A 24,208-nucleotide genomic window follows, 5' to 3' on the forward strand; every position below is an offset into this window, starting at 1 on the left:
GTTTCGTGATACGGGCCCTGATTACAGCTGCAGAATCGGGGTAAATGTCTTCTTTTTTTTTCGAAAGGGTCTAAGCTACTGGGGGTGTGCCAAAATCTTTTCGTTTTCGCTTCGTGATAGAATCGCCGATGAAAATGTATGGAATTGACATAGGCGTTCGTTAATATGACGTTGACGTTCGACTCGTCTTATGTCAATTTTATACATTTTGATCGGCGATTCTATAACGAAGCGAAAACGAAAAGGTTTTGGCTCACCCCCCTGGTCTGATTAAGACCATGGTAGTTTAAACGTGGCTATAACTAGTCTGTTGCTAGTTGGTTTAGAGGTAAACAATGAGGGGTCCTGGCCTCCTCCACTAAAGTCACACATGTGACATTCTAATCGGGCAATTGTGTGTGTAAATGTCTTAATATTTACATTTCGCCTAGTTTAATTTTCGTAGTGTAAATCTAAAATATATCCCTAACACAGCTTTTAGATAATTGTAACTAACATTTGGGTAAATATGGTGAAAAACAAGTATTATTATCTATTTAATCTACTACTCACCCTAAGGTAGTACGTGACGACACCAGACCCAGGCGACAGCGAGGTTTTGATGTAGGGCAGCACGCTCAGACCATTCTCAACAGCCTTCTTCGCCAGCAGACCTGTAAAATATATTACAACGTATAACATAGAATAATTCTAAATGTATAAAATAGTAAGTGCCAATTTATCGAGACGGAACATGTAAATCATACATGAGCATTAGGCCAAGACCGATTTATTATATTACCTACGTTCAACATATTTTATTTACATAAAGAAAATATCAATGAATGTGATGTCAATTTAATTTTTAAAGAAATTGACTCCAGGGATATTATTTAAGACTTTTAAATCGCTCAGTATTAAAAAAACTACTGATCTCTGGGGTATGTCCACAAGAGTTATAAAATCAATAATTGACATCATTGCCGCGCACTTAGCTCTAGTCTTTAATAATTGTCCTAAAAGTGGTGTGTTCCCTGACGTGATGAAACACAGCAATATGATGCCTCTTTTCAAAGCTGGGAATGAGTCTGACCCAGCCAACTATAGACCAATATCTATATTGCCGACTTTTAGTAAAATATTTGAAAAAATATAATCAATTACTGGTTCATTTTAACTCGAATAATTTATTACACAACAATCAATTTGGCTTTACTAAAGGTCGGTCCACAACAGATGCAGGCATCAGTCTTCTATGTAGTATATTTAAAGCCTGGGAGGGATCGCAGGATGCACTTAGTATTTTCTGCGATCTATCCAAAGCATTTGACTGTGTCGAACACACTACATTAGTTAGAAAATTGACTCATTATGGTAAAAGGCCTTAAAACTGTTAAGTTCTTGCCTTACAAATATAACGCAAAGAGTAGAAGTTAATTCTAAAGGATCGAATGGAAGTAAAATAAAGTTAGATGTGCCACAAGGATCTATTTTAGGTGCCTCTCTTTTTTCATGTACATAAATGACCGCGCGGCAGTTTTCTGCCGCCTGCTCCGGGAGAGCTGCCCAAAGCACCGGGCACTCTACGTCCGGGAGGACTCGTGTAATATGCAACGGATTCCCTATTCCATTGCCCGAATAGGATTTCTCACCTGCGCCAAGCATGACGCTGGGGTTGGAGGTGTTGGTGCAGGAGGTGATGGCGGCGATGATGACGGAGCCGTGCGTGATGCTGTACGTCTTTCCGTCCGAGAAACTGAAGCTGCCTGACGCGCCCAGCTGCTCAGGTGTAAGACCGTAGCCTTTGAAGCCCACCTGGAGTAGAGACATTTGGTTTCGTTAGTCGTTACGTACACTACAAAAACTAATGTAATGTACCCAACTATCGCACAGTACACACTCAGAGAGATTAAGGGGCTGTTTCAACACTTCCAGATAAGTGCCGGAAAGGCTATCTTCTCTTATCAGACAGTCATTGAGTATCTGTCAGATAAGTTGTGGATAGCCTATCCAGCACTTATCAGGAAGTGCTGAAACAGGTCCTTAATGACTTGTAAGTCAAAACTTCATGGAATTTTATTCCATGAAGATTCTGACAAAAACTCTAAACATTTTCTATAGACTCTGAGTGCGTTTTAACTTTCTCCTTGTTCAATGTTCATGTTTTAAAGTTGAGTATAAAACACCTTATGCTAAGTACCCACATACGGTTTTGCTCGATCGAGCAATAACGTCGAGCAAAACCCACGGCTCGGGCTTTTGTCCACACATTCAGAATTGCTCGATAGTTTTATTCTAAATCGATACATTTAATTCCATTGAGCCGGCTCGATGCGAGCCTTCGAGCTGTGAGTTTTGCGGTCCACACCGTAATTATCACTAGAATTGGAGTAAAACTATCGAGCAAAACAGCATGTGAGTACTTAGCGTTAGACTGGATGCTTTAATGAACTTCGGGTTTAAAATATTCGCGAACCAAATCAAAATAATGTAATAAATAAAATCATCAGCATTTTCTTGCCTAAGGTATCTAAAAGTACAGACATCAGAAGGGACTGTTTTGAATCTTAATTCAAAACAGTCCCTTCTGATGTCTGTACTTTTAGTTGAGTATTCTTATAAACAGCTAAACAGATTTTTATGCAGCTGCCAACAATAGATAAACTGATAGGTAAGTTGGGTTTATGTATCAAATTTTGCATCGGTGCGGAGCTGATGGGGGTCGTTAGTTGTAAATAATTTATTGCAAAATATATATATTTTTGATATAATCTAAGCCGAAAAACGAGGCACAAAAATTCATATACTCACACGGAGCTCAGTATAATTTTAGACTGTGGTATAATTAGTATTTACGGAATGAATATTGAATATTTTTGCTAGTCATTACGCCCTATTACTTAATGACTGCCTAAATAGCTGTTAATAAATAAAGGACTCATTATACAAAATACTTAATGCATTAAAAGGATTAGGTGTCTACATTTTGTGGAAAACATTTTTTATGCGTATTGACAGAATAGTCAAGAATATAATATTCTTACTATTATATGCGTATACGAAAGTTTGTGATTATGGATGTCTGTTACGCTTTTAAATAAACTACTGAACGGATTTCTATGAAATTTTTAATATTTTTACAGATTAGGTATTTCTGGCGCTATAACCACAAATACTAAGAATACAATAAATCATATATTTAAGGCGGGGGCGACTTGCGCTTGGCCGATTTAAAAAAATACGCTGTTTTCATGGGATATTGCATGAAATACCTAGTCTATTAATTAACAATCTGAAATTAGGCATTTGATAACTATTAACCGAAAAAGCGCAAATTCAAAATCTTGCGACTCGACCTACATCAGTTAAATCACGCGTAAGCATTGCCAAGCTGAAATATACTTTATCATAAACATACAAAGCATATATTCGATTATCAGTCAACTTAGGTTTTGTCCAGTCAGCATTTCTCTGACCTTGTGGACTTCAGCGCGTGATTATAAACCTATACTATATACTATACATTTAACGCGGCGTTACTTACATACAGTAAGTTAAATCCATACTAATATTATAAATGCGAAAGTGTGTCTGTCTGTCTGTTACCTCTTCACGCCCAAACCGCTGAACCGATTCTGCTGAAATTTGGCATGGAGATAGTTTGAGTCCCGGGAAAGGACATAGGATACTTTAGTCCCGAAAAAATGTACAGTTCCCGCGCGATAAACGAGTTTTGGCGTAACGGAGTTGCGGGCGTCATCTGTTTTCTATATTTTTAATAAAAGATGGCCCCGTGCGAGTTTCTTACGCCGGGTTAGTTGAAAGGCACCATAAAGTTTCAACGTTCAGAAAATATTTGTGAAAAATTCGGCCAAGTGCGAGTTGACTCGCGTACGAAGGGTCCCGACTCCCGTACCACTTTAGAGCAAAAATAGGAAAAAAATGTGTTTTTTGTATGGGATTTAATTACCCACCTTAATTGTTTATTTTATTAAAATTTTATCTTTAATAATCTATGTATATAAAACTCAAAGGTGACTGACTGATTGACATAGTGATCTATCAACGCACAGCCCAAACCACTGGACGGATCGGGCTGAAATTTGGCATGCAGATAGATGTTATAACGTAGGCATCCGCTAAGAAAGGATTTTGATAAATTCCAACCCCAAGGGGTGCAAATAGGGGATGAAAGTTTGTATATAATAATACTTCTTAACGCGAGCGAAGCCGCGGGCAAAAGCTCGTTAAAGTATAAATAATACTGAGTATTTTGTGAACATATCAGGTGGCTACCTGTTGTCATTATTGACACCGAGCAAAAAATGTTAAAAAAATCACGTTTGTTGCATAGGATTTAATTTATTTTTATTTTTAGTATTGTTGTTATAGAGGCAACAGAAATACATACATAATCTGTAAAAATTTCAACTCTCTAGAGTCTAGCTATTACCATTCTTGAGTTACAGCCTGGAGACAGACAGACGGACAGACATCGAAGACTTAGTAATAGGGTCCCGTTTTTACCCTTTGGGCACGAAACCCTAAAAATAATTCTGAATAAAAACATTTGAGTTTGAGTAAATATAAAACGGTGGGTAATCCATTGTCTTATCAAAAATGCGAAAGTGTGTCTATCTGTCTGTCTGTCGCCTCTTCAACCACAAACCTATACTCATACTATGAAGATAGTATGAGTCCCGAGAAAGGACATCGACCACTTTTGCCCCGGAAAAATGTACGGTTCTTGCGCGATAAACTTCATTCAGCGTAACGGCCTCGTCCAGTAAGAAAATGAATCTTTAAGCCTATTTCGTCCTATTTAAGAGTCTATAATGAAATATTATTTTAATCGACTGTCATAAAACATTTTACTGATAGATTTATATAGATTTCTTATTAGATAGATAGATAGATAGACAGATAGATAGATAGATAACTCTTTATTGCTTACAAAATGGCACTATAACTAGTTCGACTAACTTAACATGTTTAAAGTAAAATGTGGGTTACTATTATTATTATTTAACTTAATAATTATCATGATGTTATATCATTGTATTTATAAAACATAAAAATGCGTACTCTTACAAAAATACTAAGATTCACCTAAGCTACTTTTGAAATCATATCTATATCATAACTTAAAGAAACTTTGTTTTAAATTTTGTGACATGATTATTCTACAAAATTATAATGTAACATTGTCACAAACACATATCTCTCTATATACATACAGGAAGCTGAGTTGGTGGCATATATAAATAATTACAAATATAACATATTACTGTATCTTATTGTATCTTGACAGTGTTATGTGATTTTTCAATTATACAGGTAAGTTTATTTTTATAATTTAGAAAAATATTGGTACGGGTAGTACATTTTTTTATTACAATCAAGCTAATTTATCGTGAGGAGCTTCATTTTGATAAGACGAACAACAATTTACCCTGCTGAAAATCTCGGAAGTAGTAGCTAACAGAGATACGTAGGATTTAATATTTCGATTTGATGATCCTAAAATATTGTCTAGGATTGTCCTATTTGTAGTACAACGTGGCTGTGTGTCTGTGGTATCCTAAGTTCTAAACGGGTAGAACGAATTTGATAAAGTTTTTGTAATTGAAAACTAATCGGCTCGCCTTATTGAATCTGAACTATTTTTTGTATTATTTTTGTATTATCGAAGTTAAATAGATAGAAAAATGCCCTGATTGTAAGTGAATGCTTTAAGATAAAAACCTAAGAGTTTAGCATGGCAAAATCGCGAATCTAATAAGAAGCTTCAGTTATTGCTTTGTCATTATAAAATAATTAAAAGTAATAAAATTACTTAGAAATAGTTGTTTAACGTTGTGTAGATAAAGAAACCAGACCCACCGCAACTGATATCTACTTTGTTATGTTACTGACAAATATGAATTGTAGCATTACTGAAAATGTCCAGTTTACAACTTTTTTAGTTTAGGATCCTATGTACTGAATAATAATATTAATCTAGGATCTAGATAAATACAACAGCGATCAAGTGTATGAAACTTACATTTTTACGCAAAATATTTATTATTTAACATAAGTACCTAAAAATCCCCCAAAAATTGGGTTACTCTGTTAGATATCAATCTTTATAGTAATTCACACAATTTACACAAAAATATTAATACTCGAAGTAAGATATTTTACCAAATATCTTACAAATAACTTAATTTTTTTTAATTATAAGAACCCACATTACATTTATAGAACGAACTAATTGACAACAAATTACTTTCTGTTAATGAACAATCCATTACACTACTTAATTATAATGAGCACTCTATACGTTCTATTGTTTAAATTATTGCTTTACCTTACATTATGAATTTGTTTATTGGAATGTTTTACCCTGCAACGGCAAAGCTAAAAACAAGGTAGGTAAGCAAACTATTTTGGCAGTACATTATGTACCATATTATTTTTATTTCACCACAGCGCCTAAATGCCTGATCAATTCATATAAATGGGATCTCAATAACATTGAGATATCATTGATCATCTCAATAAAATTATATCATTATCCATTGAGTATACGTAGCATTATCCAGGGTAACTCAGGCTATATTATGTATAATTTGCGTTGCCTGATTATAGTTTCATCTAAAGTACAATGGGAACTTTGTAAATGTTCGAAAACCACACAACCACGGCTACACAATTAAATATCTATTTAAAATCATTTTTCCGACCGCAAATGATAAAGTTCGGTATATAATATTATATTCACACGAATATTATTTTGTTAGTGTTTGGCTTGCCCTAAAAGTAATACATACACTTTGTTAATGTCTTGTGGCACTCTTATTTTCTCTACATAAGAGGATTTAGTTCATCAACAAAATGGTAAAATTTGCTGACAAAGATGCAGCATTTTGGATATTTGGTGTCGTAGCTTATGAGTGACATGACATATCATAAAGCTACTGCACCGAATGTCTGAAAAAATTGCATCTCTGAGAACAAACAAACGCAATCATGTAAGTAAATTTAAAATTACATAATCTACATTATCACTCCTATTTTATAGTCTATTATTCTTGACTGGGAGGTCGTGGGTTCGATTCCCGCGTTGGAAACATGTTATTTCCAAGTTTGGTTAGGAAAATGCAGGCTGATCACCTGATTGTCTGACAAGTAAGATGATCCATGCATCGGATGGGCATGTAAATAGTCGGTCCTGTGCCTGATCTTTCGCCAGTCGTGTCTTCCGTCGGTTATGAGAGTAAAGGAATAGAGAGTGCTCTTGTGTACTGCGCACACACCTGGGCACTATAAAATTACTCCAGCGTAACTGGCCTGGTTTCAATGAAACCGGCCACCGTCACCGAAACTAATGTGGGAGTAATTATTTTATAGTCTATTCGCAAATACTCCTTCTTTACCCGAGTAGACTATACTGTGACTTAAAGATTTACTGTCTAGTAAAAGAATGCGAAAATATTAGATAAAAATGATAATAACATTATACTAATTACTAATTGATGCCTGCAACTCCGTTGCGGAGAAATTCGTAAATCGCGTGGGAACCGTATATTTTTCCAGGATAAGTATCCTTTCGCGGGATTCAAAATATCTTCATACCAAATTCCATTAAAATCGATTAACGGTTTGGGCGTGAAGAGGTAACAGACAGACATATTTTATAATATTAGTGTGGATTTTAGGCATAGATCAAATAAATTAGTATTAGATTGCACGCACACAACTCTTTAAATGTTCTTATAAAACTGCAAAGCGCAATACTTATTTACATACTCTTGTCTTTTAGAACTTTCTTACTTCTTGCTTCTAAATAATATTACTATTCAATCAAAATATTTATTCCACAAATTCTCATACCAAATACATTCCCAGAAATTTCGACATAAAAAGTGCATTAACATTAGAGCTAATAACAAAATATTTTTCATTTAGTAATTAGTCCATACTGTCATTAGAGCCGAGTGCCAATAATATTACCTGTATATAAATATGCTATTTTCGAAATGTAGATCATTCTGTGTTTAGCTTTCGAAGTGGTTAAATAGCAAGTTGATTTATTTAAAAGTTAATTTAAATTAGTTGTGAATTGTGATGGTGAACTTTGAAGTTAAAATATGAAAAATTTTATTAGTAAAGTTATAGGGTAAGATTTTTTTAGTTTATTTTCCGTGCTTTTGTGTTGTATCTCAAAATAGGAAGTAACGCTAAAAATTGGTATGTATTTAATTTATTTAATTACTTTCTATTATTATTAATTATGTCTCTACTAGTAATTCGTCCCATTTTCCACTTGCACCTGTGTAGATTCTACAATCACCTGTATTGCTTAAGCTTTACTTGATTTGCAGACCTCATGTCATATTACATAATTATCATAAAGTTAATATACGTAGCGGAATAGAGAAACAAAAACCTGAGCAAGAGAGATGTCAATATCAGTAACACTTCGTGGTAAAAAGAGATGCGTGATACATGACAGCAGCACTCATTTTTTGACGTCCAGTCGGCACGTGCCGCACGTTGACAATTTAATCTCATAGAATTCATGTTCAGTCATGCTTGTGTAAGTGTATACGTTCACATATTTTTCACACAGATGAAGCCAATTTCGGTTTCGTTTGACAGCTCGAGATTGTTGCTCTATTCCGCTAGGTATATTAACTTTATGATAATTATGCTTTGTTTTATGTTAAGATTTTTTTGTGCCAATAATATTGTTTTCAGCTGTTGTCACTGTAGTGACATAGGTCAGCGTCATGACACAGCGCGCAGTTGTCACTAATCGAGGTGACAGTCACTATCGTGTCACTGGGTTTGTGATAGCTGCTCGTGTGTCATTTTCAAGCTACTTTTCTGTCATATTTTCTAGCTGCTATATGTGGTCTTTCGTATATTTAATTTTAATAAACGTTATAGTAACTATATTCGAGTTGAGAAGTCAGCTAAATGTTGAGTCTATATTGACCAATGAACATACATTATTAACCAATTAAGTACAAGTAGCTATTTGACACGAATAAAATGACATTTTCTAAAAATGATTCCTAGCTAGATCGATTTATCGCCCCCGAAACCCCGTATTTACTAAATTTCATGAAAATCGTTTCAGCCGATTCCGAGATTCCAATTATATATACAAGAATTGCTCGTTTAAGGATATAAGATATGCCATTTTAACATATTTTTAACCGACTTCCAAAAAACGAGGAGGTTATATATTCGGCTGTGGATATGTTTTGGGGGGGGGGGCAAAACAAACACAATCTAGAAAGTCCCAAGTAGGTTAGTAGTAGTAGGACTTCAAAATGATGAAGATTGAGTACAGAAATAGTTGAGGTTTAGCCGAATTCGGAAAAAAGCACTATTAGATAGGAAAAATTATTTAATACTTTTTAGTTCATATTATAAGGATGTTATTATTGTTTTTACCTTGGAAGTCGGTTTTAATTTTTTGTTAAAAATAATTGTTACTTGCTGTCATCGTAACCCGAATAGACTATTGTTTATTTTATTCACCATTTTACCAACTTATAGAAGGCTTTTTTTGGCAGCAGTTATGATCCATCCAGTGGGCATGTTCATTTCTGTCACTGGGTGTATCATTCCCGCTGCTGAAGATCTCTCTCATCATTTCATTTACTGTATTATTTATACTCCGTTTCAATTCATTTTGACGTAAAAAAAAACTCATGGACTATAACGTTATCAATGTGTATATGCCATGTATAAACTACGCAATGAAGAATTACAGTGGTAAATTAATACAGTTTTTTTAATTTACATTTATATAAAAATAAATCAATACAAAGTAAATTAAAAAATTAAACTAATCAGCCGGTTTCTATATTTTTTTAGTGTCACGGTAGTCTTCTTCTTCTTTTAAAAATGGCCACCTCGGTGAGTTGCCAATGTCAGAGTGGTAGTCGTTTTAAAACATTTATCTGACAGTCACTTAATCTCTGTCACTGGTTGTGTTATTACTTATTACTGTTACGGAGGACAAAACTATTGCTAGTGCCATTTTATTATTATTATTATTATATACAGGAATCTTATTATAAAAGTTTGCAATTATTTTCTACGCATTTATAATTCATATTGATTACCAATCAATCAATAATTGTTTATGGTCTCATAGTGGTAGTCATGACACATTCAGAGGACGTTACTATCTGTCACTGGGTGTGTCATCACTGCTGCTAAAGACATTATCGACAGCTGCAGACAAAATACGCCTTTATTCCAAATAATTAAGGTTCATTCTCTTGAGAACTCGGAGGTAAAATAAGTGTGAACAGACTATACAAGGGGAAGTAGCCAATAGACGCAGAATCATACGCACAGAAGACATGTTACATCTGTCACTGGGTGTATGATTACTGTGGCTACTGGTGCACCAACGACGTGAAATGAGATCCTACAAAATAGTATGATCAGGAAATTATCAAACTAAGAAATTTTGTGATATTACACATTTGATAATATTATGTTTAATACTATAATTTTTTCAACGTTTCACTGTATCAATAAAAGAAAAGAAAACTTTAAATACGGTTTTTATACAATGTTCTGTAAATGTGACATGACCATTTCATGTTATGTCATGTCCGTGTCTACGATTGTCACCTGCTCAGTTGGCATGTCACTATCTGTCACTGGGAATGTGATAACCGCGGTTGCGGACTTCTACACATCTAAAACTGTCTATTTTTAACTACACAGTGTTCAATTTCTATGTTTTATGCTTAAACGGGAAAAACCAACTGAAACCTGTGTATGTATATTTGATGAATTTCATTTTTTTTTCATTTTAAATACTTTAATTGAATCTGGTTCCATTATAATATTATGTATATTTTTAATTGCAGTTATAATAATTAATCAATCAAAAATCGCATTTGTGATATTTTGTATATTGTTTGACAATTAGTAGTGTCATAGTAGCAGATATGACACACTCAGTAGATGTCATATTCCATCACTGGGGGAGTCATAACTGTTGCCGGATACTCATTTCACCATCCAGAAGATAAAAGAAAAAAAGAGAAAAGAAAGAAGACATAAATGTTACAGTTGTGGCTATGAGACACACAGAAGACATTTATAATATGTGACACTGGGTGTGTCGATATGACATCACATGTCAGCATGATACATTTCTGAGCAAGATAGATGATCATCAGGTGTCAAAAGAGCGAGACAGAAGATTTTGTGACAGTTGTGGTAATGACACGTTCAGGAGACGTTAACATTGTCACTGGGTGTATCATTTCCTTTACTGAACAATATGACGTCACAAGTTACAAGATATGTCATCATAGAACCTCTGGATGATAGAAGAATAGGTCATGCAATGTCAAAACAGTGATGCAGAAGTTTTTGTGACAGTTGTGGCTATGACACGTTCAGGAGACGTTGAAATCGTCACTGGGTGTATCATTCCAGTTACTGAACAATATGACGTCACAAGTTACAAGATAATATGTCATCATAGAACCTCTGCAAGATAGAAAATATTAATATAGGACATTAAGTGTCAAAAGAGCGAGACAGAAGTTTTTGTGACAGTTATGGTTGTGACATGTTCAGAAGACGTTAATATCGTCACTGGGTGTGTCATTCCCTTTACTGAGCAATATGACGTCACAAGTTACAAGATATGTCATCATAGAACCTCTGCAAGATAGAAAATATTAATATAGGACATTAAGTGTCAAAAGAGCGAGACAGAAGTTTTTGTGACAGTTATGGTTGTGACATGTTCAGAAGACGTTGACATCGTCACTGGGTGTATCATTCCTGTTACTGAGCAACATGACGTCACAACTCAGTAGCCAGCAAGAAACGTCATCATGGTGTGTCAAAAGAACACGGATTTCAGAAGATAATCCGTAATTGTTTAAACAATTTTATCTTGTCAATTTTTTCTTAATATAAGAAATATGATATTGATCCATTGTTTGTAAGTTATGTATAATTACTAATTGTTCTGTGAATCGAGTATTTACAACCACAACACCTCACCTTATTAGTAAGACAGTCCTGGAAGTCTTTCTTCATGTCGGCGACTGCGACGCGGTCCTGCGGCCGCTTCGGTCCGCTCACTGACGTCACTACGGTGGACAGATCTAGCTCCACTACCTGAAGATATATAAGGGTAAAATTGTTTACTAATAGTAGTAGTAATTTACTATTCACCAATGGGGATTGTCCATTTTTTTTTAATTTTGCTCATTACAAAAACATTTCGAGGAATAAGGTCAGTGATCGTTTTTCTGTGTATAAACGAAAAAAATACCCATTAGTTACTTATATTTTTGAACAAATACGTTTAACTTGTTTGACCTTCAATGGCGTTAAATTAGCAATAAATTCGACCAACATTACGTTTCGAACTTTTGGTAAGCTTCTCGTATCAGCTTTCGCATAATGAGAACTTGCATTTGACGAACCAGACATTATAAATAAGATTGAAAGGAAATTTAAAACATATGCAGAGGTCAATTGGCGGCCGATGATGACGTCAGAGCGAAACTTTAAAAATTTATTGAGAATAAACTAGCCAATGAATTACAAAATTATTAAATTTATATTCTTAAAATGCCCTATTTTAACGAAAAAAAATATAAAAAGTACATGTGATTTTTTTTGGACAATGCCCATTATTTCCATTTATACACAATGTTTTGTGGAGGTTTTAGTGTAACGCAGATGTGATCGGCCTTGCTGGACTGATCTGATTTTAACCTTTTTTTGTACATGTATGATAGTGTTCTTTGCGAGTGCAAATAAATTAAAACCGCGACAATCCCACGCGCTGAGCACTCACAAGTTAATTTTATAAATGAGGTAAAACTTTTATTATTTGTTATTAACAAAAAAAATATTTACACAGTGTATAGTTATTCAAAGTCTGCTCTCTATATCTGTATGTCGAATAACATTTCTTTTTGTATAGTTGTACGCAGTGTATTTTTACTAGTAAGTGGATCAGAGTACAAATGCTAAATCACCTCAGAGAAGATGGGATCCTGCGCGGGGTTGTCGTAGTCCCTGTACTGGTTGGAAGCACGAAGATACGCCTCGATCACAGCTATCTTGTCCGCCGACCGGTCTGAAGATATAACGATATTATGTAAAACACTTGCCTAAATAGTATTACATGCACACACAAAAGATGGGAGTTACCATCTCTTGAAAAAGTTTTGTTACAGATAATTTAATTGATTTCTATTGGTGAAAAAAATGCGAGATACAGAGACTACTCGTCGTGAAGATGGTACAGTAACGCCCCTAATGGAGTACACTAAACGCCATGAGCCGCGATAAGCGGCTGATACAAATATTAATTGTATTGTATATCTCATTGAGTGTACTGTAGATTAATGGCGGACTGTAGATTCATGTTAAACTCTATTTGAATACAATCTACTTGCTTGTGTTTAATATATTGCCTCACACTTCAAGCGATGATGTGTGCTGTCAGGTGTGTCATGTTCTATCACTTTTCTTGGTTCGCAGCATCAGCGTACTAATGACATTAATGACTAAACCTGATACTTAACATACATTCTAGAACACTCTAGAACATGCTAGAACACTCACTGGTCTGGTGCAGGTACTCCAGCGAGCGGCGGTCGACGGGGAAGTGGGCGACGGTGGCGCCGAACTCCGGGCACATGTTGGCGACGGTGGCGCGGTCGGCAATGCTGAGCGCCGCCACGCCAGGGCCGAAGAATTCCACGAATTTGCCCACCACGCCGAGCGAGCGGAGGTGCTGGGAACACGGAAGATAAATAAATTATAACTCATCATCATTATCAGCCCTTTCTTTGTCCACTGTTGAACGAAAGAACTAACTCCCTTAACTAGCGCCAACCATCTAGGGTAGCCCTCCATTCGCATTCCGCCATCTCAAAAAGTCGGTGCATCTACGGTCTTTCGGTACGTTTGCTTTACCGTAAATAATAACTACAATTTTCTATTTATAAGTTATTTTTTTTACTAGTAAGCAAGCAATCAAGGCAATCTGTACGATAAATACGTACAGTACGCTACGTTCTTTACACATGAAGCGTACGAGTACGTTTACGTTCACGTTAGACGCAAAATGCGCGCTGAACGTAGCGTACTGTACGCGTGTAGCGTATAACGTAAACGTATTCGTACCAACACAATTTCTTGTATGTTTGAAAAAGGTGTTTTGTAATTTTGTTTTCGTGTAATTTTATTTATGACAGGAATTTCTCTTCTTTCCTTCAATAAAATATTTTTATTGCATGACGAGCATAGTGCCATTTTAACAAATTGGCCAGCATGCTGGACTCATACCCTGGTGATGGTGAGCACCAGATCGGTGGAGGTGGCGAGCGGGCTGAGCACCCCGTGCAGCCGGTAGCCCACCACGCGCGGCAGCAGCATGCTGATGGCCTGGCCCAGCATCACCGCTTCGGCTTCGATACCTGGAGATCAGGAGTATCTCTTATAGGTAGTCTGCTAAATGAAATAGATTCTAACCTAAGTGTGGTCGCCGTACCTACGAATTCATCCTTGATCCCGTTGCTACTTGTTTCTTCTACTCGAATAGAAAAAAATTGCATCTCATTCAGTGGCAATGCGCAAATGATAAGAGTCAGAAGAATGGATGACCCACATACGAATTTCACGAAATTTTTAATTCGAGTTGAAAAACTGTGACACTTGCTTAAAATGTCAAAATTGACAACTGATAAGTAAGCTTTTGTGACACATCATTTAAATGCGTGTTTACACCATAAAGTTTATATACCTAACGGAATAGAGCAACAATCTCGAGCTGCCAAACGAAACCGAAATTGGTTTTATCTGTGTGTAAAAATATGTGTAGGTATATACTTACACAAGCATGATTGAACATGATTTCTATGAGATTAAATTGACAACGTGCAGCACGTGTCGACTGGACGTCAAAAAAAGAGTGCTGCTGTCATGTATCACACGTCTCTTTTTACCACGCAATGTTACTGATAGTGACATCTCTCTTGCTCAGGCCTTTGTTTCTCTATTCCGCTAGGTATATTAACTTTATGGTTTACACACGCGCCGCAGCAACAGCGGCACCGCCACCGCGCATACTCATCCTTGTATTTCTATGTGCCCTTTTCACACGGCGCCGCCGGCGGTGCCGCAGCTTTCAACAAACATACGAGACTAGTCGGACCCCATGATCGCGCCGCGGCGGCGAAAAACGCTGCCGCTGCGGCGCCGTGTGTAAAAAGCCTATCAGCCATTACAAAATGTTTTAGAATGTATATTAATATAATAATAATATGTATATTGGGCCAAGCCACGCCCACTCACCTCCCACGCCCCACCCCACGACGCCCAGGCCGTTGATCATGGTAGTGTGGCTGTCGGTGCCCACCACGGAGTCGGGGTACACAAAGTCACCGGTAAACACCACGCGCGCCAGGTATTCCAAGTTCACCTGTGAGCATACATCATAATATTATTATACACGGGGATGTTAAATAAATAAACTCATTTATTTCGGGTTTCTGAGACCCATAATCTCGCCAATCGCCAACAAACTGTTATGCAGTTTGGCGTTTGTATTGTTTAAGATAATATTATGTAAATTTATTTTGAATAAATAAAAAAAAAGAAACATTTAAAAATTTAGGGATCAAAGTATCATTAATGGCACTGCCACTTTAAGGGTAGTGTGACACAATTTAGGTTAAGACTTTAACTAACATGTTAATTACTTGAATTTTACATTACATATAATCTTCGACAGTCAGAAAATCGTATAATTTAGTGTGAAAATTTTAAATGACCTCTTGTGTAAAATTTCAGTCAGCTGAATAGCAAATCTTTTTTATCAAGAGAAATCTCGCGGAATGTCTTAGTATTTTGCCTTTGCACGTTTTTGAAGATTTACGTGATTTAAAAAGAAATATTTTTATTTCTTTACCTGATGGACTATACCAGAGCCAGGAGGTACAATCAACATGTTGTCAAACGCTTGAGCTCCCCACTGGAAATTATAAAAGAGTTTATTAATTAAAGATTCTGATTTGTCATCTGCTACAATGTTATATTATGTTAAATTTTTGTCTTTCAATCATGATATTATGTTAGGAAGCCGTTAACCTTCAGAAACTGGAATCTCTCCTTGTTCCTCTCGAACTCGAGTTCTTGGTTCTTGTTCAGCGCGTCAGGGCTGGAATGAAAAAATTTACTTAATAAAAATAAAGTGCTAAAATATAACGTATACAGTTTATAGTGAAGATTCCTATGACCCTTATCAATAAAAAAATAGTTCACACTTACGCTAAGTGTTGCAGCGTAAACTTCCACATTTCTGTGCAATAGTTGTTTTTGCGATACGACGCCGCAACGCGATGTTCTTGCTTTACCTTTGATTTTTCCTAATTAGGCTTCACATAGGCAGCAAATCTCGTGACCTATCTGTAATTTTCTACCATTTTATAAACATGACTCACGATTTAGCGAAGTCCACCTGAACGGAGTGGTCTATGACGAGGTCGGCGGGGCAGATGGGGTTGATGTAGTTCGGGTTCCCGCCCAGCTCGCGGACTACCGCTGGTGAACCTCACGATATATAACAGTCACTCACGATCTAGCGAAGTCCACCTGCACGGAGTGGTCTATGACGAGGTCGGCGGGGCAGATGGGGTTGATGCGGTCCGGGTTCCCGCCCAGCTCGCGGACTACCGCTGGTGAACCTCACGATATATAACAGTCACTCACGATCTAGCGAAGTCCACCTGCACGGAGTGGTCTATGACGAGGTCGGCGGGGCAGATGGGGTTGATGCGGTTCGGGTTCCCGCCCAGCTCGCGGACTACCGCTGGTGAACCTCACGATATATAACAGTCACTCACGATCTAGCGAAGTCCACCTGCACGGAGTGGTCTATGACGAGGTCGGCGGGGCAGATGGGGTTGATGCGGTCCGGGTTCCCGCCCAGCTCGCGGACTACCGCTGGTGAACCTCACGATATATAACAGTCACTCACGATCTAGCGAAGTCCACCTGCACGGAGTGGTCTATGACGAGGTCGGCGGGGCAGATGGGGTTGATGCGGTCCGGGTTCCCGCCCAGCTCGCGGACTACCGCTGGTGAACCTCACGATATATAACAGTCACTCACGATCTAGCGAAGTCCACCTGCACGGAGTGGTCTATGACGAGGTCGGCGGGGCAGATGGGGTTGATGCGGTCCGGGTTCCCGCCCAGATCGCGGACGGCGTCGCGCATCGCCGCGAAGTCCACCACCGCTGGCACGCCGGTCAGATCCTTGGAAATGAGGATTTTTTATCCGTCTTAGAAACTCAGCGTTTGGCGTTTTACCACACAATCAGACGCTTCTTGCGGTTTACTAGCTGACCTTAGGTTCTATACCTTATAAACAATCCAAAAAGCTAATTAACTTTGCCTAATTAATAACTAAAAAATTAAAAAATAACTCAATTACCTGCAATATAACCCTGGCGGGTCTAAACGCGATCTCCACTCCGCCCTCCACAGTCTGGTTCTTCTCCCACTCGAGGACATTCTGGACGTCCTTCTCAAGGACCTGGAAGTTGTCGCAGTTGCGGACACACGACTCCAGCAGCACCCTGATGCTGAACGGCAGACGGCCTGGAGAAAAAAAGCTTTATAATGGCAGCCATTAAAGATTATATTGGAACATAGGTAAGAAATTATTCCGGGTCGTGGGGTGTATTAGCTATAAACTTTTAATTACGCTTGATGTGACCCAAAACAATATGCATACGTAACCTAACATAACCTAAAATGTCACGAACAATTAGGTAATGGATAAAAAAAATTTGTGATCAGTCAGAATTCTTTTATGAGATTTCTACCTACACAAAGACGAAATACACATTCTTTCTAATATAATTTAAAATTTTACAATGTTTTGTCCTTGTCTGATATATTGAATATGGCTTAACAGACAAGGACAAATAGTATATAACGTCTGATCACGTTTGTATATGTTATGGATCTTCTTAATAGTAAAAGGGATTGATCTTGAAGTCATACATTTACATACAACTAGCCAAAACTTACCATATTTATCACCGAGCTCGTTTAGGTCATAGTATTTGTATGTCTTGCCATTCACTTCGAATGTCTTCAGTAGGCGGCCGTAGGGGTTTGCAGTTGCAGCTGAAACGACAGAACATGAAGGTTATTTAAAAATCTGAATGAAAAGCTTATTTCTAACACAGGGTAAGGTACACACGTGGTCCTCTGCAAGCACAGGTCTTTGATATTTTTATTAGTAAGCTAATGAAAATATACCATAGTACCACTACCACAACCACACCACATCGTCGCGACAAAATATCATCTGTATCACACATGCGGTTGAAAATATTTTATTTTTTTATTTTTATTTTTCTATGGAAGCTTCACACCACGTCAGTCTGGCCCCGTGGTGAGTACCTGAAGGACTTGTGTTACAGGTACCAGACAACGGAAATATATTTAATACTTTTATACTATACATATATTTAAGATTTGTATTATATGATACACATATTTAATACACATCCATGACCCAGGAACTTTTTGAAAACTTTTTGTTCCGTCGGCGGGATTCGAACCCGCGACCCCCGCTTGAGCTGCCAACGCGCTCACCACTGAGCCACAGAGGTCGTCGAATATGGTATTTGTTGGTAATGTTCTTGCAATCTACGAGCGCGCGTAGCCTTTATTTGTAGTTGTAATAATTGTTAATAGACGTTTTCGTTAGTGTGCGTACCTGACGGAGCAGTCAGTAGCGAGCGAGCCATGTACGCGTGTGTAGATACTAGATAATATGGACACTCACACAAGGCGCCGCGCGCTCGTGGATTGCAAGATCTGTACACGTGTGAAGTTGTGAACAGTCCTATTCATTTTTAATACAAAGTACACGCTCGACCACATAATGTAGTTGTGGTGTTGTTGTAGAAAATGTTAAATTTTGTCCCTAAATTCTATCAGTATTTTATTGTCACTATTATTTAGAACTAGATAACGCCCGCAACTGATTTTTCCGGGATAAAAAGTGTCCTAATATTATGACGACCTCTGTGGCTCAGTTGGTGGGCTGTCGGTAGCTCAAGCCGGGGGTCGCGGGTTCGAATCCGGCCGACGGAACAAAAAATTTTCAAAATTCCTGGGTTATGGATGTATATTAAATATGTGTATCATATAAAAAAACATCTTAAATATATGTATAGTATGAAAGTATTAAATATATTTCCGTTGTCTGGTACCCGTAACACACGGGGCCAGACTGACGTGGTGTAAAGCGTTCATAGATATATTATTATTATTATGTCCTTTCCTGGGCCTCAAAATTTCGCCGTCAATAAAGAATTGTACCACGGTAAAAAGCGATTGTGCTGTGGATGATGATAATAAATAATATTGATTATGCAAAACTTTTATACATTGACCTTTGGAAGGTCACACGCATTTACGTCGTTGCGATCTCAGTTTATTCACAATATATTATATATACTTATATCTGTCGCAGCCAACTGGTTAAAATATAGCCGTTCAATAAAACAGCTAGCCCTTTGACTAAACAACGCCATTCAAGCACACGGCTATACGTCGTTTAGCCGACTTGTTGACAGCAACGTTCAACACTACAGCTATAAGTGGACTGCGACATATCCATACTTAACTAACAATACAAAATATGTAAGTGTGTCTAGCTGTCTGGCATGTAGTCTGTCTGTCTCATAAAGTTAATATACCTAGCGGAATAGAGCAACAATCTAGAGCTGTCAAACGAAACCGAAATTGGTTTTCATCTGTGTGAAAAATATGTGTACGTATACACTTACACAAGCATGATTGAACATTAATTCTATGAGATTAAATTTTCAACGTGCGGCACGTGCCGACTGGACGTCAAAAAAAGAGTGCTGCTGTCATGTATCACACGTCTCTTTTTACCACGCATCGCATCGCAGTGACATCTCTCTTGTTCAGACCTTTGTTCCTCTATTCCGCTAGGTATATTAACTTTATGGTCTGTCTATCTGTCTCTTTCTAACCAACTTTTATTTTTTGGAGTAATAAAAATAAAAATTGCATCGTACGTCGCATTATTATTTACGAATTACGCATTAACGTTATTCGAAACGAATTTAATCGATAGCAAGAATCGTGAAAGCGAAATCCCTATTATTTGGTACAGTTCGTTCATTCAGATTATGGACCGTACAAAAGTTGAAGAATGCTTGCCGTAGGAGGGAACGCGGGTGCAGTAGAAAACGAAGAAACTATTGCCATCACGCTTCACCCCTTTTTTTATGCGCAGGGGAAACTCATCACGGGTGCCCCGGGTTGGGGATGTTCGTGTTATTCGTGAAATCTTGAAGGATATGTACCCTTAATGGCCGCTAGGTAGGGTTGCCATCACCCAAATTCCCTTCGCCGGTCAGGCACGAGTCACGACAAAATTCCCGGACATTTGGCCGAAATGTGGTTATTTCCCTGGATACCTCTTAAACAGTATTTACGATAACGTCTTGCCAATTTTTGCTGAATTTAATTCAGTCAGTTCATTCAATCTGACTAACTCAAGTCCGTGCAAGAAACCGTGTGTATGCTTAGCGAGTTTGTATAGTTTGTTTATTGCTGCATGACTTATAAGATAAATTTCTCTTTCTCATCAAAAGTATTTGGACTTCACCCAGCCGCTTTTCAAAAAACCGGCCGGACGCACCCCAGACGCCCTTCAAACTAGGACAAATCCGGGGAAATTCAGACGGATGGCAACCCTACCGCTAGGGGACCACTTAGCGTTACGACTTAGGAGGCGGTTGGTGAAAACAGGCATGTGAATAGTAAAAAGCAACTATTTACTCTATAACATACTCATATAAGTACATACCAACCTTGTTGAATAAATGTAAATATAAATTCTTAATAATGATTTATTGAACCAATCGCTACAAGTAGCTGCTACACACCCATTTATGTTATACATACGCAATTATTGTCAATGAAAAACACTAAAGGAAGTGGTCTTATGTATAAAATAACACGCCTTTACGCCGTTCATTGAATTTATTACTGTATAAGTATTGTAGATCATTACAATCCATATAAATGTCTGTCTGTTACTCACTCCAGAAACCGCTGAACCGATTTTGCTGAAATTTGGTATAAAGATACTTTGAGTCTCGGGCTCTCGGGAAAGATCATAAGGTGCTATTTATCAAAAAAAAAATGTACTGTTACCGCGCAATAGCCTTTAAAACTAACCAGACCAATAGTAAAATTTTAGCAAATACAGACCACGCTGGTCTGTATTTGCTAAAACAATCCTCGCATGTGATATTTCAGTTTATATTTTATTTTTCCTAATATTTTTTTTCCTGAAATTATCCTTCATTACTCCTAATATGTATCAGAAAATTTAGACAAAGTTTTATGATAATTAGCTAATACTTTTTCTGTAAAACTGTAACTACCAGTGAAGATACAGAGAGAAATAGATACAATTCGATTAACCCATTGATTGTGGAAAAACAAGACACAATAGAATTTCTATTGTGTCTCGGACACCGGTGAGCGTATGGGCCTTGATGAATTAAATAGATAAATGTGATAAAAAATTGATAGTTACTTTATTTTAGTCTAAAGTGTGTTCAAATTGTTGCAAGGTCACTATTACTACACTATTTTGTATGTAATAACAACTATTGATTGATTAACTACTGAATCAAATTGATATTATCACAGTATAATATTATACAATATAATTCTATAGTATAATTATAAGCTGTAGAAAGAAATGAACAAGCCATTTGTTTATAAAGGTAAAGAAAAGTAAGTTAAAAAATATAAAATAGTATAAAGTTTTATATTTTAACATTATTTATAGCAATTATTAAAAACCTACTATTATAAAATTGTAAAACATTGTACAGATAAAAAGTTAAAAAATTCAAAAACACAAAAGTAATTAAATAGTTTTAATTTAATTTAAATTAAATAGTAATAGGTAGGGCATATTGTTATTGTTATAGAAATGAGTACCTATTCATAGTTTAGATCATCAAAAGAGGTAGAACTTATTTACACAATTTATAATATAGAAAATATCCAAACTTCCTTAGTAATTAAGATAACATTGTAACAACATGACAGAATAGTGGAATATCCGTTCCCAAAGATGTTAATTAGAACAAAACTTGTTTTATGTAAACATTTATAGCAACAGTGTTAAAACAAGCAATTAAAAATGACATTGTATTAGCAATCTTATAAGATAAATAGCAAACATTCTTGATTCTATAATATCAAGGGCATTGACATGTGAAAATGTAAGTTCAAGGTCTCAAGATAGCTAAGTATGCAAAATTATTGGTAGATATAACAGAAAATAGGAGTTTCAAGCCGTGATTCATGAATGACAAATTACTAGAAGTATTCATACAATGCTATATTTTATGAGCTATTTATTTCGTAAATATGGTAATTCTACCCGTAGTTAATACGGTAACCGATTAATAATTAATTAGAATAATAAATTTGATTTTGTAGATTCTGAAGGTTAGTACCCATTAGTTAAGTTAGCACAGCGGCCTTATAAGTTGTTTTTAACGCCGAGTAATGTAAGGTAAACACGCTAAAAGGTTTTTATGAGTTCAAAGTTTATATTTAACGAGAAATATCTAATAAACATTCATTTATATTTACATTTAAGAAGTCACACGATACTGAGATAACATTCTATAAGGTTCAATCAGTAAACACCTCGAAGTACTATCTGATAAGACCTCGTCAGGTGCGCATTATAACACTTTCAATTAATATAAAATTAATTAAATAATAAAATAATTCACAAATACTCACTCGCCATGGTACTTTGTCAAAAAGTCACGTACAAACTAGTGATGGGAAAATCTATAAAGTGTCAAACTAATAACTATAAGTGAAGAATTTTTATCGATATCGATAGAATGTGAATTAGTAGCCGAGCGATCACTGTCGATCCAAGCTACCAACTGATTGCTAGACGGAAGTTTTACATGCACTTCGAGTTGTTTCGAACCGTATAAACACTTCGTATTACCTACATTATATACTACGGGCATAAAGTTGCAGGCACCATCTATACTTACATATAGATGGTGCCCGCAACTTTGTTGCGGAATTTGTTTAACAAGTGGCAATTTTTTCGAAACAAAAACTTCCAGAGAAGTGTAGGTCTACCATGATCTCATGGCAAAGGATGGGAGATTTTCAAAAAATATCCTTGGTCATTGGATATTTTCTTACGTTTGCATACATATCACATTCACACACCGCCGCTTTAAGGAAAAAAAAGTATCAAACGTTTTGCTTCGCCATCAGATCGGTAGACCTAATATATTTTCTCGGGTCCTTTTGGGTAAACCTAATGCATCAATAATATGTTGGACACACGACTTGCATAGTGCTCCAAGGATGGGAATGTGCCCAATGTGGACGGGGCGCTGCTGGTAAAGAGGCCCATTCACGGCAGGACTGTACGGGCCGTACAGTCCTGCGTGAATGGGCCTCTAAAGGGAGAGTTGTCTAACTGCCGATCCACACTCGCGCGCGCATCGCGCCGCGGATCGCGCATTCTGCCAAATTTACTGATCCACACTCGCATTGCGAACATGTCGCAGTTCGCGACATGTTCGCAATGTTGCCACTTTTTAATTACTTCACTTTCTTGACGCACTATAGTTTGCGCCCTTGAGCCAATTTATCTTACTTTATATTATAAACTAGATGTCCCACGCGGCTTCGCTCGCGTAAATTATTAGGAATTTAGCGAAATCGTACATTTTTTCGCAACAAAATAGCTTATCTCTCTTCACGTAGTCTACTCTATATAACATACAAAATTGCTTTAGTAGTTCGTGAGATAAACCCTTGTTTATAATTTTCCGTTTTAACCACATTTTCTCTGTTTCTTCGGTCCTATTAGTTTGCGTGATAAAATAGCCTATAGCCTTCTTTGATAAATGAGCTATCTAACACTATCCGAAATATCCTTCCGGCGAGTTCGAGCTCACTCGGCTCAGTACAAAATGTAAAAGGCCGTATACACGATCGGTTCCAACCACCAACAGAGGTCACCTTGGTTGGGTCAACCATAGACATAATATATACTGTTTATAGGTTTATGCAGAAAACCGACAACAATC

The 24,208-nt window shown here is 36.9% G+C and overlaps 1 protein-coding gene across 4 annotated transcripts in view; it reads right to left on the reverse strand.

The window, feature by feature from the left end:
* The window catches only part of LOC121736428 (cytoplasmic aconitate hydratase-like), a 36,295-nt gene extending 13,250 nt beyond the window's left edge, over window positions 1-23,045 (reverse strand). The window contains exons 1-13 of one of the 4 annotated variants that reach the window (XM_042127616.1): window positions 22,884-23,045; window positions 18,084-18,182; window positions 17,482-17,648; window positions 17,158-17,303; window positions 16,135-16,204; window positions 15,956-16,018; window positions 15,340-15,466; window positions 14,332-14,462; window positions 13,606-13,777; window positions 13,014-13,114; window positions 12,025-12,141; window positions 1,632-1,794; window positions 553-653 (exon numbers count right to left, since the gene is read on the reverse strand). In XM_042127616.1, coding sequence (XP_041983550.1) covers window positions 553-653; window positions 1,632-1,794; window positions 12,025-12,141; window positions 13,014-13,114; window positions 13,606-13,777; window positions 14,332-14,462; window positions 15,340-15,466; window positions 15,956-16,018; window positions 16,135-16,204; window positions 17,158-17,303; window positions 17,482-17,648; window positions 18,084-18,182; window positions 22,884-22,890 — 1,464 coding nt within the window. In that variant the 5' untranslated portion in view covers window positions 22,891-23,045. Of the gene's footprint in view, window positions 1-552; window positions 654-1,631; window positions 1,795-12,024; window positions 12,142-13,013; window positions 13,115-13,605; window positions 13,778-14,331; window positions 14,463-15,339; window positions 15,467-15,955; window positions 16,019-16,134; window positions 16,205-16,487; window positions 16,563-16,621; window positions 16,820-17,157; window positions 17,304-17,481; window positions 17,649-18,083; window positions 18,183-22,883 lie in introns of those variants that run through there. The other 3 variants (XM_042127617.1, XM_042127618.1, XM_042127619.1) reach the window with 3 other exon arrangements.
* Between the last annotated feature and the right edge of the window lie 1,163 nt (window positions 23,046-24,208).

This window comes from Aricia agestis, chromosome 19 (assembly GCF_905147365.1).
Source record: "Aricia agestis chromosome 19, ilAriAges1.1, whole genome shotgun sequence".
In the NCBI taxonomy this organism is placed as follows: Eukaryota; Metazoa; Arthropoda; class Insecta; order Lepidoptera; family Lycaenidae; genus Aricia; species Aricia agestis.